General features: G+C 47.3%; 1 protein-coding gene across 8 annotated transcripts in view; it reads left to right on the plus strand.

The window, feature by feature from the left end:
• PPP1R16B (protein phosphatase 1 regulatory subunit 16B) overlaps window positions 1-19,117 on the plus strand; it is a 58,109-nt gene that overhangs the window by 30,749 nt on the left and 8,243 nt on the right. For all 8 annotated transcript variants that reach the window (XM_088064437.1, XM_088064440.1, XM_088064438.1 and 5 more), the window contains 5 exons: window positions 13,401-13,471; window positions 15,400-15,545; window positions 16,661-16,764; window positions 17,045-17,169; window positions 18,877-19,002. In XM_088064437.1, the coding sequence (XP_087920563.1) occupies window positions 13,401-13,471; window positions 15,400-15,545; window positions 16,661-16,764; window positions 17,045-17,169; window positions 18,877-19,002 (572 nt within the window). The remainder of the gene's footprint in view (window positions 1-13,400; window positions 13,472-15,399; window positions 15,546-16,660; window positions 16,765-17,044; window positions 17,170-18,876; window positions 19,003-19,117) is intronic.

A 19,117-nucleotide genomic window follows, 5' to 3' on the forward strand; every position in this document is an offset into this window, starting at 1 on the left:
TTCAGGACATCTGATTTTTGAGAGTTCTGCTCTCTTGATAGGAGTGATATATGATGCAGCATAGAAGAGAGGCAAAAATTAGCTCAGGATTAAAATCTGTGATATCTCGGGATTTTAAGCACTTGCTTTTAGGGACATAAAACCATTTTCTATGCTGATGTGCCATAAAACCATTTCAGACACATGTTCCTTGTCACTTCTGCACAAAGAGGTGTCCCTGCATGTGATTTACAGCAGAGTTCAGTGGGTGCCATGGCTTGTTTGCTTGCTCTCCATGAGTCCCAGTTTTCAGTACTGTGAGATAAGAGAAGAGCAGCTGGGGGAAATCTCAGCGTTCCTGCCTTGCTGTGGGGCTTGGCTGCTCTTCCTGTGACTTGGAGCAGCAGCAAAGCTCCCACTGCCTCTGGAATCACCCTTGTTTTGCCAAGCTGCTGCCACAGTCATTAAGTAAATCAGGTGTTTAGTGAGTGATTATCCACTGTGGTCACATATGGTGGCTAAAACCTCTCTCACTGTGCCCCTGGTGTCTGTAACACACAAACTGCCCACTGGGGAAGGCAGCTGGGGTGAAAAGGAGCATCTTCCCAACTGGCTCATGTAGCCCCTTCCTGACTGGGCTGCTTTTTCTCTTGGGATAAGTCAGACAGGGCAGCTTTTATCCAGCTGTTTCTCTTGTGAGAGGGCAGTGCCGTCTGTGAGGGGAGATGCTGTGCCCTGGGTGGCACAGACACGTGGCAGCTGGCCCAGGAGTGTGGCCAAGTGGGACTGGTCAGTGGGTCAGGGTAGCCTGGCCCCTGTCCATCACTGCTGGGAAAGTGCTTCATCCAACAACAAATTTCTCCTTTTTTTAGCAAGACTGTAGGAGAAGAAGGGATTTCCAGCCAGGGAGCTGGGAAGCCTTGTCATTCAAATCTAGTCCACTCTCTGAAGAAACTCCTTGATTTAAATATGGGGAAGGAGGGATCAGATGGTTTCAAAGCATCTCAAAACTGCTGACAGTGTAAGGACCTCCTTATGAGAGCTCCTGTTCCTTTCACAGTCCTTTGAAAAACCCCCTTTTAATGCTTTTTGGAATTTTACTTCAGAACAGAAACCCAAGGGAAGGTTTGTGCATCTTGCAGAGCTGCTCTGGGGCTCAGGTCTGTCCAAATTCCCATCTGACTGGGGCTGCCCTGGCAGGTGTTGGGGTGGAGGAGGAGATGGCTTTGCCTTGCCTCTTGTCCCCTTCCCAGGGTGACTCTGCAGTTCCCAGCTGCTGTGATTTGCCTGTGTGTGCTGAGCTTTCATCTCTGCTTTTATGGGTGCGTTATTTGTTAGACTCTCTGGTGCAATATGTTCTTCTTAATGTCTTTGATGCTGTGGTGCATCACAGGCACAAAACCAAATCAAACCAATCTGGCTTGTTGGGTCTGTGCACAGAATGAGCCCTCCTAAGGAGCTGGGTTTGTGCTGGAGAGCAAGGCTCTGGCAGCAAAGAGGTTAATGCTGTCTGTCCCAAAAACTCTGTGTCACCTGGTTGCCACCTTTGAGCCCAGACAGCTGTTCTGTCCCCAGAGCAGGCTGTTTGCTCCCTGAGGGATGTGTGTGCTGCTGGTGCCCTGTTTGGTGCAAGTGGCAGCCCCAGCTGGTCCTTTGTGTGTCCTTCAGGCCAGAAGTGGGTGGTGATGTGTGGAGAGCTTGGCCACCGAAACACGTCCATCCCTGAGCTGTAGGTGGCACAGATGATGCAGTTTATGTAGCCAGGACCCATTTTAAATCACTTTTTGCTGGTGGTCCTCTTCCTCTCAGCTATGCTGGATGGAGCAGAGGTGACAGAGGTTGGGATGTGGGGCCAAGCCAGGATTACAGCTGTGGGAGTGGCAGCAGCCAGGGCAGAGGATGAGTGCAGCCTTCACATGCTCACTTCTCAAAGGGGAACAACTAGAATTTGGTTCAGGGTTTGTAGGTCAGGTTTCCATTATACAACTGTACTGGTTGCAGCTGCTTGTGTGAGATCCAGACCTCGTTTGATGCTCCTGGTGGGGTGGGCTCCTTTCCCTGGGAATGATTCTTTGTGATCAAATGAACAGAAAGAAACAGGATTTCTCTGTTGTAGCACTAATTGGGTGCTGATGGAGGGTTGGAGTGGGATTGCCTCAGCCTGTGAAATGTGGGAAGCATAATAAAAGCATTTTTTACAAACAACTGACTGGAAAAATAGTAATTTTCTTTAAGTCTGTGTTTTTCCCAGACAAAGGTGAACCAAAAACAGCTAGGGAGGGATCTTGTGCTTGATTACAGATCTAGAAATGAGGCTCAGATCTCCTGCATCTCCCAAAACAGACACAGGTGCTCTTGGCACAAGTCACACTGAGCATGTGGGGGTCTCTGCCCATGCCTTCAGGACAGGACTTCTTGTGTGAGAAAGGTTATACCCCTGGTTCAGTGAGGGAGAGTACAACCCTCCCACTTCATTTCACAGGAGATTACATGGTCCATGAAGTCTCCAGGAACCAGAACATTTGGATTGCTGTCTTTGTGAGGGTTTGTAAGAGCCCTGTCACCTTGGCTAGCCAGCCCTACTCCTGTCAATGAAGGGCTTGCTCTCAGAAAAGTGTTCAGGAGGATGCTCCAGGTCTCCTCTGCTGGGTGTTGGTCTGCAGAAGAACAGAAGAAGCTGCCAGAGTTGCTCAGTTACACTCCGTGCTGGAGGCGCTGAATTTTGGGGTTTGGAGCAGCAGGAACCAGAGGAGTGCTGGGTCCAGCCCCAGGGATGGCACAGGGCTGCACATCTGCCCATTCCTGTGTGTTCCCAGCTCCTGGTCCCCTTTGCTGCCACTGGCATCCACCTCTGCAGGCTGTAATTAGTGCTGTCAGCAGAGCGGTGTCAGCAGCCACTTCAGCTTTAATTACTTTAATGAACTTATCAAGGTGGGTTGAGCTACTAAAGCATTTTGTTGTTCCTGTAAATGTTCAAGTCACAATATTAGGCTGTGGAATTGATGGGGGATGATGCAAAGCTGGAGCCTGGCTTTCCTCTTGTCTTAACGTTCAAAATTGGGGTTATTTGAGTTAATTTGATCATGTAGTCTGTTTTCCTCAAGCAGCACGGCAAGAGGGAGTAAGGAGGCTCTCTCCCCCTTTACTCCTCGGTGTAAGGGGTGCAGTGAGCACAGGACAGCCTGCCTTTCAAGCCCAGAAGATGGATGTCACCATTCCTGCACTGAGACAGCTCAAAGGTGGTCCGTGGCACTCAGGCTCTTGTAGTGTTAAATATGTAATGAAAAACTCCCTGATAAGAGGGATCTGCAGGTGAGGGAGCTTTCAGAAACAAACAGGATGGGATAAAATGGCTCATTAACAACACTGGGTTTACTACAGAAATAAGCAGGTTGCTGCTGGGAGGAGAATGGTCCTGCTGTTGCTAGTGACAAAACATAATGGGGGATTTTAATGGCTGTTAATTATTTTGTAAACTGCCATTTTATTGGGAAATGTGATACACTTTGGCAAACTGAAGCTGTTCTCCACTGGTGCAGAAAGGAAAAGTAGAACTCCTCTGAGCTGCCTCTTGCTGCAGAGGCTGGGGGAGGCATTTCACTTACAATTCCGACTTGGTCTTTCATCCTGAGGTAAGAGTCCTCTCGCAGGGATGAAGGGAGAGAAGGCAACAGATGGGTGGGCTTGATGGTCTTGAAAGTTTTTCCCAGTCTTAGCAATTCTATGAGTCTAAGTGGGATATGTTGTGCTCTCTGTGCTCCCTGCTGTTGCCTGTAACTCCTTGTTCCCAGCATCAAGGAGCTGTGGCTTCAATGTTCAGAGATACTGCTCTGATAAGTGGGGTGCTTTAAACCTATGTAAGAGCTGCAGGAATGACGTATTTTTTAATTTGGTGGTTTGAGCTATGCATTTAGTTAATATATATTACAATAATATATTCATATAACACATAATATGTATAATTATAATAAGCTCAGCATGTAAACACAAAGTAAAGAATTAAGAATAAATGAATCAGTGAATGCATAGAAACTGAAGTGCTTGTCTCATGTCAGTGACCTGGCTTGAAGCATAAGGCAAAGCACTTTCTGGAGGAGACTTTCAGTTCTTTTCCTTTTTATGTTAAGTAAAAGGCTCTCAGACTGCCCCAAAGGCTGGTAGAATCTTGAGTTCAGAGCTCCAGCCTGAGCTGCAGTAGGTTTAGACCCCAAACCTCTCCTTCCTCAAGGGAGCATCCTTGTTACCCTGGCATGAAATTGAGAGCTTTTCTCTCTCTGCCCATCACTAATCTGAAGGGGTTTGCTGAGTTCAGGCTGTATTGTGCAGATGAAAGATTGAAGCTGATGGAGATAGCTTTTGAAAGTGAGGTGAAAAAGGAAAGTGCTGCCAACCCCATGCTCAGTTCCTTTCTTTTCTGCATCAAAGGGCTGGGAGCTCAGCAGAGGAGAGCTGGCAGCAAAAGCTGTCCTGAGTTCACATGAGGCTGCACTTTGGTGTCTGTGCACAGGGCAGGGATGGGTGAACACAGCCAGCTGGGCTTTATTTTACCTTTCTAAGGTCTAAATGACCTGTCAAGCTCTGGAGCAGCCTCCCAGCAGTCACAGAGCTGCAAAGCATCTCCTTGCCTGGGAATGCTCATGTTCTACTTCTTGAAGTGGTGGCAAGCAGAAATCACGTGGAGCTTGGGGCAGAAGTTGTTTGAGAGAGTTTTCAACTTTGTGTGATGGAACAGATGAGATAATTATTAAAACAAGGTGATCTGTGTGCACAGTACTCACAGCCAGGTTATAGAGCAAGCCAGGTTGTATGACTGTGTGCCTGCTTGTTTTGGCCAAATTTGAAGGCCTTTTTGCAGTCTCTGTCTCATTTATTGTAAGCACCACTGTAGCTGTGAAAAACCTGCATTTCTGCCCAGCTCAGGTGCTAAGTTTTGATTCCACTCTCACATGTGTGAGCTGGTTTCTATGCAGTGCTGAATACCTCTGGTGATGGTGTTCACAGATAAAGTTGACTTCTCTGACAAGAGTTTGGTGGTAACCAAGGGATACTGGATTTAAGGATTGCTTTGGGATTGAAGATGTTTGACCTGGAGAGCAAATTTGAATGCACTGCTTTGTTAATATGAAGAATAAATTGTGGGCTGTGTGATTTGTCTGTGTGACAGGTGCTGAAATAAAGGTTGAAAGAGCAGTGGTTGGAAAATCTGGGGAAATAGTGAGATTTGATCAGCCCTTAAAAATTGCAAACTTCTGGGACTTGGGCATGTGGGAGTAGGGATAAAAAATTGCTGTTTGCACTGAGGCTTCACCTGCTGTGTCCAAATGCTCTTGGCTAAACAACAGAAAGGATGGGGGAGAGTAAAGTTTTCTTGTGCTTAAAGGGCAGAGCTGGGACCTGGGCTCAAGGGCAGTGTCACAGCTGTGCCATGGATGTCACCATGACCTTGGCAAAGAAAGGTCCCTGAGCCTCCAGAGCCTGTGAAACAAGGCAAAAACTGATTGTAAAATCCCAGGAGATAGCCTGGAGCTCACTCCTCTAATGGAAGCTGCACTTTGGGAGATCCCTGGATGGAAGGTGCTGTTGAAATTCAAATCTCTGAAATGTGTAAAATTTTCCTGCTGAATAATTACAGGTTTCAAAAGCAAAAGGGCTGCTAAGGATTGCCAGTGCTTCTCTGGTAAAGTTCAGGTTGCTGCAAAACTTGCATGAAAGCTTTTTCTGTACTGTTTGTTTTTTAAAATGAAACCATATTCTGTCTTTATCTGATATTAAAAAAGGGGGTGGAGGGGTGATTTTCTGCTTTTATAGACATTTCCCTTCCCACACTGCTCGGCAGCACGGCATTTCCAGCTGGGAGCATTGCTGAGGAGCAGAGGGTGAGGGTGTAGCAGATCTTTCACTGCTGGCCTGTCCTTGTGGCCTCCCAGGTGTGGAACGGTGTGAGGCACCCCTGGGCTGGCAGCAGCTCCCTGTGGCACTGTCCCCCAGAGCTGGGCTGCTCTGGGTGTGTGTCCTGCTCACAGCCTGTCTCAGGATGTGAGGATCCCTGCCTCTGAAAGATCTCCATCCCCAGTGTGCTCATCCCATACCAAAAAGAGACAAATTTGGAGGTGGGACAAAACAAAACAACAATAAGCAGCGTTAAGAGGTCAGAGTGGAGAAGAGACTGAAACAGCCAGAGCAGAGGGGACAGTCCAGGGTGTGGTTAGAGCAGCAGGACACAGAACAAGAGTGTCTGAAGTGGGGCACAGGAGGAGAGCCCAGTCTGCCACGAGCTCCTGGGATGTGGTCAGCAGGCTGTCACTGCAGGGAACCGTTCAGCATGAACTCAGGGCAGCTTGAAAAGCAGATCTGTGTTTCCCCACCCTCCACCACAACCTCTCTTCCGTTACTCTAAGTAGAAAGTTTCCTGTTTTATAATTGAAACTCTTGAAAACATTCATGTGGTTCAGGTCAGCATACAGCTGCTTAGCTGAGGCCATGGGATGCCTGAAACATGAGCTGGGGCAGAGGCTGTTGGCTCTGGAACCTAAGAGCACTTTCAAATGGCAATAGGAACTATTTCCTGCTCCACGGAGCACATCAGAGTATCCTCTTGCAAATCCTGTCAGTCTGGCTCTGTGTGGAGGTTGGAGGGGGCCTCTGCAATTCTGATCCTCTGATCACCTGCTAGGTTATTGTGTTCATGTGGCTGGGGAAGCTCTTCACGGACTCAGACAGCTGCAGAAGGTTCCCTCCTGGCACCATTGCTCCCTTTCATTTAAACATTTCTCAGGCTGTCATTTCTATTAAAGCAAATTAATTTTTATGATGCATTTCCTTTCTGGTACCCTGCAAGACTTCATTTCTTTTAAACTTAGTGCAAACAGGTGCTGAGGCTCCTTGTCTCAGAAGATGGATTTTGGTCCAACACATCAAAAGTTTCTGAAGGCGTATCTGAGTGAGATTCTCTGTGCTGCTCAGATAAAAGGCACATGTTGTGTTGATTTTGTGTTGTCTGAATGGATCTGCAGGCATTGTGATGACTTCCAAGAAGTGCTTTCTGTAGGAAGAAAGCTGGAAGAAGCCAGAGGAGTAGAACAGGAGGTCCTGGTTGAGTTACTGACTCTGTAGGTGCCCTTTGTCTCGCTCTGCCAGAAACCCAAAGAGGAGATGTGCTGCTCACCTGCTTGGGCTCACCAAACCCAAAATTTCAGGTGTGCACTCAGGAGATGAGGGATGCAGGTGCCCCTGGAGCTGCTGCTGGAGAATGTTGTTGTTCTCTTCTCAGGCCACTGACTCGTGTGGTTTCCACCCCAGCAGGACCATTCCCTTTGTGAGCTCTCACACCCTAAAAGCCAGCTCTGCTCTGCTGGTGCCAAGCTCCTGAGTCATCCTTGGGAAACTTGGCCTTGGGTTGCTTGGTCCATGCCTCCCAAAGTCTGAGTTAATATATTTTTTTTAGTACTCTTTAAATCAGGACCGTTGAAATAACTGCTCTGAAGTGCCTCATAAAGAGAGAAGAGGCTCTGTGGCAGCCCAGGTGTTTCTGTCACAGTGATATTGGGGAATCTGCTTTCCTGGCTCCCTGCCCACAGCAATCCTGCTGAAGGCAGCTGAGCCCAAAGGTTACATAAAACACTCATCCCTTTCAAATCCCATCATCTGTTTAAAAACCATCCCAAAATGATTTATTTATTCTTCCAATACCAGATGACAAATGGGAAACCAGGGAAGTAATCTTTGACTTTAATTTTGCTTTATGTATTTAACATTTCCAGTGTGGGCCAATTTCACTGTTGGTCTGATATAAGGGGATCAGGATCTGATCCTGATTCATGTACTTTTGAACATGACACTACATCTTTAGAAAGGTGTGTCAGGCAGCAGCATCCTCTAATTTTTATTTTCCCAATTGAAATGCATTTGGCTTTGTTTCTGCTACGCCCTTCAAGCACCGTGGCTGCAGATGGGTAACTTGCACCTTTCCTTATCCCAGTAATCCCAGGTGGATGGCAGCCTTTAAAGAAAGATGCTTTATCATCACTAGCACTAAGTGGATTATCAGAGCTTGAAGTCCTGCATGCAGAACAAGAAAAACGTGGGATGCAGAAGGGTGTGGGGGCCAGGCTGTGGCACATCCATCCGAGAAACAGCTGTAGGAGGTCGTCCCTTTGTGGCATTGCTCTTGTTGCTGTGGTGCTGCAGTGATGGATAAGGGTCAAAGCATAAAGAAAAAATGGATTGAAATATTCACAGACAGGGGGAGAAAGAATTGGACTCTGTGCATTAAATAAATGTATGACTTGTTGACTTGCTGTCAGAATAAAACTTGCATAAGCCAGGGCCCCAGCCCTGCTGTGAAAACCAGGCTCCTCGGGGCTGAGGAGGGCTGTGCCCTCTTAAGAAGCATCAAAGTCAGAAATAGATTTTCCTTGAGAGAAGCAGCACCTGGACTGAGTGTGGCTGCGTGCAGTGTCCCTGCCCTGTGAATGTGGCACGAAGCAGATGGGGCTCTGCTGGCCTCTCTCCAGACTTCCCAGGTTTTGTGGGTATTTTAGAAGCAGTGTGTGTGCCTGGCTATAAACTGGGTGGGAAGTGTTTAACAGGCTTTGAACCTTCCCAAGAAAGCTCAGTGATCAATCAGGATGGGATGTCTTGGTCGCTGGCTCAGCAGGCAAACTGGGCCATATTTATTTTTAGGTGTACTATGTATTTGAAGCTGTCTGAGTGCAGCATTTTGCTTTTTGTGGGGTTTTCTGTCTTTAAAAAGCTTTAGAGAGCTGTGGAGTTTATCAATGAACCAGCATGGGCTATCAGTTGTACATTGCAGGGAGTGGAGGATAAGGCTGAGTGAGTTCATCCTGTTGTTGCTCAGAGTTTAGATATGCTGTAAAATGTGAATATCATTGTATGCTGGGCTAGGAAGCTGGCAGAGCGCTCACAGCTTCAGTGCTGTTTTCCTGGCATTGTTTCTCCTGTGTAATAAATATCCCTGCAAAGCCCTGCAGTAAACATGCAGCTTTGAAGTAGCTGAGCCCATCCACAGTCCCATGCCTGGCAGGCTGGGATCAGTCTTTGCAGACATTTGCCAACACCCCTGCGTGTGTGTCACTACAAATAATGCTGGAAGGAGCTGCTTCTGCTGCACTGGTCTCTGACTAAAGCTGCATTTGTGTGAAAGGGACTTGGATCGATGCGTAGAAATGTTTTATTAACCCAAGTGAAACTTCATTTTATGCAGTGAAATCGTGTGTGAACATACAGAAATTATTGTACTGTCATAGAGACCCCATCTTTGAAAGGTTGCCTGAAAGCGCCTGGTTCACCAAAAGGTGAACTTGAAGAGTTGGGATGATTTCAAAGATAAATTGTTGAGTAAAAAAGATTGAGACAGACCTGGATTTTTGAAAAGTAATGGCCTGTGTGTGTATGTAAACTTGGAGCACGCAGGTAAGCCTGCCTGCCAGCAGAGGCACTTTGCCATTATATATTTCTGGGAGGAATCAGGACCTCCTATCAGGAAGGTGTCTGCTGGGTTTTTTATTTATCCCTCCATGGGATCCATATCAGTTCCAGCTGGCTTTTCCTCTTTCGAGTTATTAATGCTCGAGGTATGCAAGTGCTTGGTATAGATGGGAGTGTAACAGTATCCAGGATTTTATGGTGTAGCTTATTGACTAAGGGGAAATTGCACTAACAAAGGCGAGGTTTTTTTCTTCATCTGGTTTAGGAACTTTTCTGGAAAAGCTGCTTCCAGTGTAAACTCAGTGGGAAGTAACACCACTGAAAAATGATAGCACTGTAACATCTCTTCAGGCGGGAGAGTCGATTGCCCCTTGTTGAATTTTCCTTAGGACCTTTGCAGTGTTGTTTTTGCCTTTCCCCTGCTTTTTAGTTTTTGGGGAGAATTAGTGAGGCTGGGAGGAGAAGGAGCTCCTGAGAAGCAGTTTGCTGTGTTTGGGGAGGAGAATCTTTCCAAGGCAGCCCCGGGACATCTGATGGAGAGCGATTTAAGACCGAGGCTGTATTTTTACAGCTGTTGTAGGAGCTTTTTCCATTTAACACAGCCCAGATGTGAATGATAAAATATAAATTGAAGATTAATGTACACCATCTTGGTGTGTGAGAGGTTCAATTATAGGCAGAGCAAGGAGAATAATGGAAAATACATTTGAGTGATCGCTCAGTTAATATAATTTGCGATGAATTATTCACAACAATTTGTTCACCCAGCTCTTATTGTGATCATTTTCATTCCTTCATTTGCTGTGCGTTTGGAGCTGCTTCCCACAAGTTGTGCTCGACACGTAATAAAGAATATCCACGCACCCAGCCCCTGCTCCCCACCTGCCTCCGCCTACGTGCAGCGCACAGATTTGACAGAGCTCAGCATTTTTGGCACTGAGCTCTCTAAGAAGTTAATCGTGGTGTTAGCATGGAGCCTGATGCTGAACAGGCTGGTGTGACCCCAAAGAGCCCCTTCTGGTGGGCTCAGGGGCTGGCAGAGGGCTCATTTCCATGAGCATATGGGGGGATTGTCCTTCCACCAGTGGAGGCTGAGCCTTGAGCCGACAGAAGGCATCAGCTGGTGCTGAGTGATTAATCTGTGTCCTTGGAGCTGAAGTGTTTGCTTCCTACCTGTACAGCATCAGTCATGCCTGGAGCTGGGGGAGAAGGTGTTGGGCTCTGCAGGGAAGCTGTGCCACCGGCAGGGCTTGAAGAGAGAAGCGTTTTGCACGCTCAGGCGCCTGTAACTTGTGTTGTGTGTGAAACAGCAGAGCAGGTCGGTGGCACTGCCACAGGTGAGGGCCCAGCACTGCAAAGCATCACAGATGTGCCCCTCTTCCCTACCCTTAGGGCAGTGGATAAACCAAAAATACACATTTCCTCCTGAAGTTTATCAGAAAGGAGGAACTTCCTGACTGTTTGGGAAGGGCTGTTCCTGGGTAAGGGGCATGGAGAAGGTGTCCATGTCCTCCCTCCATGTGCAGCTCACAGGGAGAGGGGGTGATGAAGCTGCTCTTTGCCTCCCCATGCCCTGCTGCTGGTCTGCTGGGCAGGAATGGGGCTGTGTTCTGCTGTGAATTTGGGCTGGGCAGGAATGGAGGCTCGTTGCTGCCTTACCTGTGCTCCCCTGCCGAGCCCTGAAATGCAATCTTCAGCTTAGGACAGGACAGAAAGCAGTCTGATGATCTCTTCTTTGTGCCTTGTCTGCCTGGACTCAGAGGTTCCACATCCACGCCTAGTTTCACTACCTGGGTTTTTTGAGCTTTTCTGGTGCCTTGTGGCTGTCAGCCTTCTGTGTGTTGTGAGATACTGGGAAATAAGGTGAGCATGTCTTGAGGACAGAAGGGAGCCAAGGGGAGGTGCACTGTGAACGTGAGGGCTGCTGCAGGGGTTAGTGAAGAATTCAAAGCTTCTTTAGGGTAAGATTAAAACTTCTATGAACCTTAACCCTTCAGGGCCTCTTACAAGCTCTGTCAAGCCATGATCACAGTGCCTTTGACACAAAACCCTGTAACAAGCTGGGATTTATGCTGCTGCTTCTTCCCATGGAGAGACAGCACTTACAAGGTTAATTTGCTAGCATCTACTTGTCCAAATCTCCATAATCAGGCAAAACATGATTATGGAGCTGTGTGTCATTAGTACACAATGGCACTTAACTGACTGAGATTGAATTAAAACCCTAATGGGCAGAACATCCAACGTAAATAAGAGACAAACAGACCCACTGGTGAATCGTCTATCACTCAGCTTGGATTAGGAGAGCAAGAGCCCAGGGCTGGCCAGAAACAGTAGAAGCAGAGTCATTAAATTGGATATACTGGCTGAGGTTCAGTGCTCTTATTACTGTTAAGCATGCAAGTGTTGGGGCTGCGAGTCCAGTGTAGGCGTGGGCTTCCTGCACTGGCCTTCGAGCTGGAAAAAAACCAGAGGCTTTGGATTCACTGTGGTGCTGGATGAGTTTTGTCTTTGCTGTATTCTGCTTTTTTGCAGCAGTTTCATCCAGCAGGTGTCCATGCCTCGAAATTATTTCCAGCACAAGTAAATCCAAGCATCCATTTTGGGTTGGGTGAAACAACTCTGTGATGTGAAGTGTTTTATTTCACTTCTGGCTGGTTTTGCCTTCCTTTGTGATAACGTCAGAGCAGTGGCTTCCAATCAAAATTTCACTTTGCTTTCGATTTGCCTTTCTTGCGAGTGTGTTTTCCAGATCTTTTAAACAAAGCCTCATAAATCATCACCGATGTCATGGTGGGTGTGTTTTCCATGTTCTGTTTTGCGTGCCAGAAGTGCTCTGTCCCCAGGGACAGCCCTGCAGATGGTTTGGGATGTGCTGGGGAAGGAGCTCCCTCTGACAGCAGGACAGGGATCAGAGGCTGCAGGATGCTTTGGAGTGAGCAACCTGGCAGTGTTTTTGATTGCCAGCCCTGAGGATGGTTATTGCCCTTTCAGCTGTGTCAGGGCTCCTTCTTGTGCAGCTCTGGTTTCACTCAGTGCTTGCATGCCTGCCATCAAATAAGATGTGACATGAATATCTGTTGCTGCTCTGGCCCTGGGGAGATGATTATGAACCTCTGGCTTGTGCTTGTGTTGTCAGTGACATTTGAGTTAGGAAGAGCATTAAGTAGTGAAATCTCTGGAGAAAAAGCAGGGAATGAGCAAGAAAACAGAGAAAATGGGCATGGATCATCAAAATCTGTCAGCAGTGTTGATTTTGAAGAGTTTCTTCAAAGTGTTGCTATTAATTTATGCTCCCTGCCAACCTTGTTGCAATTGCCCAGTGCATGGATTTCACCTAGGGGCTAATGACTTTTCATGTATTTTGGAAATTTGCAGTTTAATGGAATAAATGTTACCCATTCCCCCCAAAGCAGTGATTAAAAACTAAAGCCTCTGGGAAGCTTTCCCCAAACCCCCAGCAGCTCCAGTGAAATGTCCAAAGCACCCCTGGTGTATTTAGGTGTGGCAGGGCCCTGAATGTATTTGGTTTCTCAGCATGGATAGATCACTTGTTGAGGCAAGGCCTCATCCCTCTCATGGTGGGAGGAATCTCTCTCATGGCTCTAACTCGAGACCCCCAAAATCCCCTCGGGGCTCTCCTGGGCCACAGAGTGCAGAGGTTTCACTCGGGCATTGTGGAGCACATGGCAAAAATGGAGACTGTTCCTACACAACTGAATGAAAATTGTAACTGTGTTAAGTCTCCTTTGGAGGGAAATTGGGGGAAAATTGTGTGCTGGTGCTCTCTGCTGGATAATCCCAGGAAGGCTCTGCTCTCACTGCGGTGACAAGCCAGTGCTGTGCTTGTGGCTCCTGCAGCTCTGCCCACAGCAATGGGGTGATCTGCCTTGCTTTGGACAGCCCAGGGCTGGCTGAGAACACGAGCTGTGCCAGGGTGGCTGCTCTGACTCTCCTCTGTCCTTGCCTTGCAGTGTGTTACTTGCTGAAGAGCAACATCAGCCCCGACCTGTGCAATGAGGATGGATTAACTGCGCTGCATCAGGTGAGGCGTGCCAGGAGCTCACCTGTGTCCTCCTGCTGCCCACTCAGCCAGCCTGGCCAGCTCTAACAGGGACACCTCTTAGATTCCCCTTTTTTTCCCTCAGTTAAAGCAGTAAAACTTCACCACATTGTGCTGGCAATCTTGGGGAAAAAACTGAGATCACATCCTTTACTTGCTGTATCCCAGATTTTATTCAGTGATAATAAGAGCTCGGGGGCCAGGGCTGGACTTCACATGTGAACAGCATTTTCCTTTAATTTCTTAAATTTCCCTTTAATTTTTGTAGGACTGGGCTCTACATTCTCCTAGCAGATTAACTCAAATTTAGAGACCTTGGCAATCCATGAGTTTTGAACTTGATTTAAATAAGTGATGCCCAAGATCCTTGAAGAATCCACTGCTGCTCGTTGTGGGTTCATGGACATCCAAAGTCTGTATGGGATGGCAGTAGCTGATCACCAGTGAAATACAGACTTGCTGTAGTGGTGTGTAGGTCTGTGGCCTTCCTTGGAGCCTCTGTGCTGTTTCCATAAGGGTTTTTCTATTCTTTCTCAGGCACGTGGGACTGGCCGTGCCTGGCAGCTGCCGCCTCCACAGCCTCAAACAACAGTGGCGTGGTTGTCACAGGAGCACTCAGGGTTTTCTGGCCACAACTCCCTGCTTTGAATGCTCCCATTGACTTGGGATTTTGGATTCTTTTGCCAGTCGCCTGCTCTCTTCAAAGCTGGATGAATGTTTGTTTAAAAATGCAAACTGGCTTCTGGAAGAACAAAAGGTCCCCACCACCATCACCTCTCCACAGAGATGTTGTCCTGCACTCAGAGAAACACTGACTGCCTCCTTGCTTTCCCAGCCAGGTTCTAAAGCCTGGAGAATCCCACCTTGCCCACTGAGAGGTTGTAAAGGTGCATTGGGAGTTATGGTGGGAGCTTTGTATCTGCTGGAATTAACTGAATCCCTGAGCACAGAGAAGCCCCTCAGTGGGCACATTAGCATTCCTTCCAGTGAATGTGACTTCCTTCCACTTCTGTGCTAACTTGGCTGTGTGACAGGCATGACTTTAAGCCCATTTCCATGTACGAATGGTGAACAAAATAGAAATACCTGAAAGGTCCTTGTCACTCAGCTGCTGGAATGCTTGCTGTGTGTTGGAATTCAGCCCTGCACTGTGTGCTGAGCTGTGTGGCTCTGCAGCAGTGCACAGGCAACAAACAGGCTTCTTGCACAAGAATAAATCTGATTTTAATGCCTTTATCACATGCACATTCATCTCTAGAGGTGAACAAGAGGTGGATCAAAATGCAAATTCCACCTTCACCAAAGGAAAGAGGTTGAGGCCCTTCTGGCCTGCTGGGCTATACTCTAAATGCAGGAAGGAAGCTATTTTTTTTTTCAGGAAGTGAAAAGTGCCCTGCAAAGTAGTTCATAACTTTGGGAATCCAATTTGTGCCTCTCCAGATAACTGTGGTAGGTAGGGTGAACTCCTGAGAGTTCACACATCACATGCCAGTGTGTGGGATTTTCCCTAAGAAAAGGGAATGTCAACTTGTCAGCTCATCCCTTGGTATGTGGTTATACTGGTTACATTGAATTTCTGCTATGTTTGCTCTTGAATATGGAAGACCCAGTGGAATGGAAGCTGTGAGCGTGTTTGCTGTTGTTCCCTGCTGGTTCTGCCCCCACACCAGAAGGCCCTGGAAATCACCAGTGACCCTTTGGTCTGTCCAGTGCTGGTGTTCTTCCTTTTTGACCTGCTGGTGCTCAGTTTGGTGCTTAACTCTGCTGGCGATGCTCCTTGCCAAGCAGCGCAGGATAAAGTCGGTCTCCATGTCCAGGAGCCCTTTGTTATTTCACAGCTGAGCAAGTATGAGCCCTCATTTTCCCAAAGTTTAAAAAACCCCAATCTGTCTGCATTTCTTGCTCCCCAGTGCTGCATAGACAACTATGAGGACATAGTCAAGCTCCTCCTCAACCACGGGGCCAACGTCAATGCCAAGGACAACGAGCTGTGGACTCCACTGCATGCAGCAGCCACGTGTGGTCATATCAACCTGGTGAAGATCCTCATCCAGCAGTAGGTGGCTTTTAGTGTCTGTCCTTTCTGCAGGTCTGATTCTGCCCACAGCTTCTGTGGATGGAAACTGAGACTGATTATTCCCTGCTTTCAGGCTGCTCATGGGAGTCCTTTCTGCTTGGGGGAGAAGTGGGGGAAGGAGGAAGAGCAGAAAGGCTGAGGAGACAATAAAACCCTAGATTGCTAGGCTCAGTTTTGTGAAGCTTCTGGAGACTGGGCCAAAATTTGCCCCTTTTTTCCTGTATTCTGGTGTGTCTGTGTGTGCCTGTGGAACTGTCGTCAATGGTGGGGTAGAAACAGGAGCAGCCAGCAGGGTCCACCTTCAAGCTCCTAAACACCACCTCAGATCTTCCAGCCCCAGTCAAGCAGACAGCAGTCTTCGAGGGCAGCAGTGTGTTTGTGCAGCTCAGACCCCTGGGTGAACTTGGTGACCTGTCTCATTGGGTCTTAATTAGTGATCAGTAAATTTCCTGCGATGTTTGATCCCCAGTGGTGACACAGGGTGCTTGACCAAGTCCCTAAAGCTCAAGTCTTTCTAGACGTGCCAGCAAGGAGGAGGAAACCAGGTGTGTTTTGAGCTGTTTGATGAGCACCTGAGGTGCACCCTGCCTGTGTCTGGAGGCCTCTCCTCCCTTCCCCAGAGTGCTGGTGCTTTGGGATTGTTAACCTGCTGCCTTGCACAGCCGTGCCTGCTGCTGCTTCCTCAGGGAGGGAGACTTCAGTGCTGTCATCTGGGAGATGAGCACTGACAGTTTGGCTCTTCTTTGACTATATAATGAAGGAGAGAAGAGGATGCAGTCAAGCATCCCTTGGAGGATGTTCCCACTTGGGTTAGGAAATTTTTGGATGAGGGTTATGAAAATGGAGTGGATGTGGAACATGGCATTACTGACTCGGGAAGGAGGTGTAGTGTGCTGCCTTTCATCCAGTTCTGGAATTAATCTTCTCCATTCATAGCACCACAGCTTTGCTTCAAATCTTTCTTATCTCATAGGTACCTTGGTGGCATTTGGACAACTATCAAATCCCAGTTAGTTTTTCCTAAGCATTTATCCCAGTGTTTGGCACTGTCTCCTCTAAGATGTCTGAGGTGTAATTCAGTTTTCCCCTTGCAGTGGAGCAGACCTGTTGGCAGTCAATGCAGATGGCAACATGCCATATGACCTCTGTGAAGATGAGCCAACCCTGGATGTCATTGAGACTTGCATGGCCTATCAAGGTAAGGACACCGAGTTTATGTAAAATACAGAAATGGGTCAATATGGTACTATAAATCACCCCATTTCTCAGCTCTTGATTTGCCTCTGGAGAAAAGCAGAGGGCTGCTCCTGGCATAATTTCTTGGGACCTGACTCTGTCTGGTTATTCTGATTCCTAAAGATTGTGAAGGTGAAGGATGTGGGGTCATATCAGCCAGGATCATGTCTTATTTCACTCAGTCAGTGGAGAGTTTTTCCCAACCTTTCCAACTGTTCTCCTTCTAACTGGAATTTTAACAGGGATTACCCAGGAGAGGATCAATGAGATGCGAGCTGCTCCGGAGCAGGTGATGATCTGTGACATTCATGACATACTTGCGACTGGACAGGACCTGAACAGGACTGATGCCCAAGGTGCTACGCTGGTGAGTGAAACTGCAGTGGCTTCTGTTTTGCTTTCTTTCAGTCCAGGGGTTATGAAACCTGCCCTGGAGCAGGAGTTATACAAAATCAACAGGTGCAAGTCACTGAGAGGGGAAATCCCACAGAACATAATACATCTGCTAACCTGCAGGGGGCTGGGCCTGAAGGATCTCCCAGTAACCTCCTGCTTCTCATGGGCTGATTTGGCTCCTGTGGAGGAGATGTGAGAGCCCTCTGCTTTCCATGAGAGCAGGATGAGTGCTGAGAACCCTGGAGATTTCCTCCCTCCTTCTGCTTTGTGTGGGGTCTGGCTCACAGAGTCAGTGGCCGCTGTGTTTGTTCTCACTGGGTGGCACCTGCAAGCTGGCATCTGATTTGTCTGGACAGGGACTGAGATGGCTGAACAATCCTAGCTCTTTGTACCCCACAAATGTGTCTCCTAAACTGTGTCTAACAGCAGTCCCAACTTAGGGAAAGTTCAGTAATGTGGTAATATGTGTTGGGAATTTCATACAACCATGGCCATTTAATGCTTGAGTTCAGATATATCTGATATACAGGCACTTGGTTCATTGTTTGAGGGCCAGGCCATGGCAGTGCATTCCAGTTTCTTAATCTAAATGTCATTTTTAGCATATACCAGACGTGTAAGGGGAGGGCAGGCTCCCTCGAAGGTAAGCTTGGATGATTGAAGTTTTTATTGCAGCTTATTTTTTAATGCATTTTTGCCTTTAACAGGGATTATATACATACATTTAAGCAGACCTCTTGCCTCCCCCTTTCATATCATCCCCAACTGATTCCTTATTAATTCATGTGGCCTCTAGAAAGTGGCATAAAATGCATGTAGAAATTAATTGAGTTGCCAGAAAGCATCAGAGTTTATTTCCAGATGAAGTTTTAACTGTGTGTGATGGCATCCTCATGAATATTTTTTGAAAAGAAGCTTTGATTCTCCCCTTTAGCACAACTGAAGTAGCAGGAGCTCTGAGTGGAATTAATCCCTTCAGAGCAGTGCATGGGTCAATGTTTGATGCAAGAGCAGACTGCAGTTATGAAAATCTTCAGAGACATGAAGTTGGGGGACTAAAAAAGACCATTATTGATTGTCTCCAAAGTGGTGGCTGTAGTTGGAAGCCAATATCTGAAAAATCATATTCCCTTAAGTTAAAGTAGCCAAGGTTTAAAATGTTTTCGACTTTCAAATGGTGAAAATAATTATAGTGTGATTGGAAGTGCAATTGCACAGAGTCCTGACTAAAGCAGGCTGTAAATTTGATTCAGAAAAATCACATCCACAGCACTTTAGTGGGGAAGAGGAGATGTTCTTCTGGCATGAGAAATGCAGAACTTACAGTGGATGATGTTCTGCATTGCAGGCTCATGTTTTGATGGTGCTTTCCCTACAAATTGGGAAGCACTTAAAAGGCCTTGATTTAAAATGGGAATACATTATTTTTCTCATCCATACATCTAAGTTATTCTAACTGTTAAACAATTTCCTCTCCAAACAGAAATACATGCAGGCAATACTGAGCTGTAGTAACAGGAATGACCTGCTCTTGACCTGGTGCCATCTGCCCAGTGTGAAATGTGCTGCCTGGCCAGCTCTAGGCTCAACCATTATCCAAGAAAATCCTCTGAAACTCGGTGTATAAAACCATTTGTGGTCCTTGCAGGTGGCTCATGCTCTGTTCCTTATCTCCTAGCTGCATATAGCTGCAGCCAATGGCTATCTGCATGCAGCTGAAGTGCTCCTTGACCAGGGGGCAAGCCTGGATGTGAAGGACTGGGATGGCTGGGAGCCTCTGCATGCTGCTGCTTTTTGGGGCCAGGTAAGGATTTTGCTCTAGGTGTCGTGTGTGAGAGTGGCATTTCTTTCTGTTTGGGCCAGCTGTGGAGTACTCTGCAAATGAAATAAAACTGCACTAGGGCTGGGCTCTCTGGACA

The sequence above is a fragment of the Pseudopodoces humilis genome, chromosome 19 (assembly GCF_049639895.1).
Source record: "Pseudopodoces humilis isolate 2021_Gansu_Grassland_sample_001 chromosome 19, ASM4963989v1, whole genome shotgun sequence".
NCBI lineage: Eukaryota > Metazoa > Chordata > Aves > Passeriformes > Paridae > Pseudopodoces > Pseudopodoces humilis.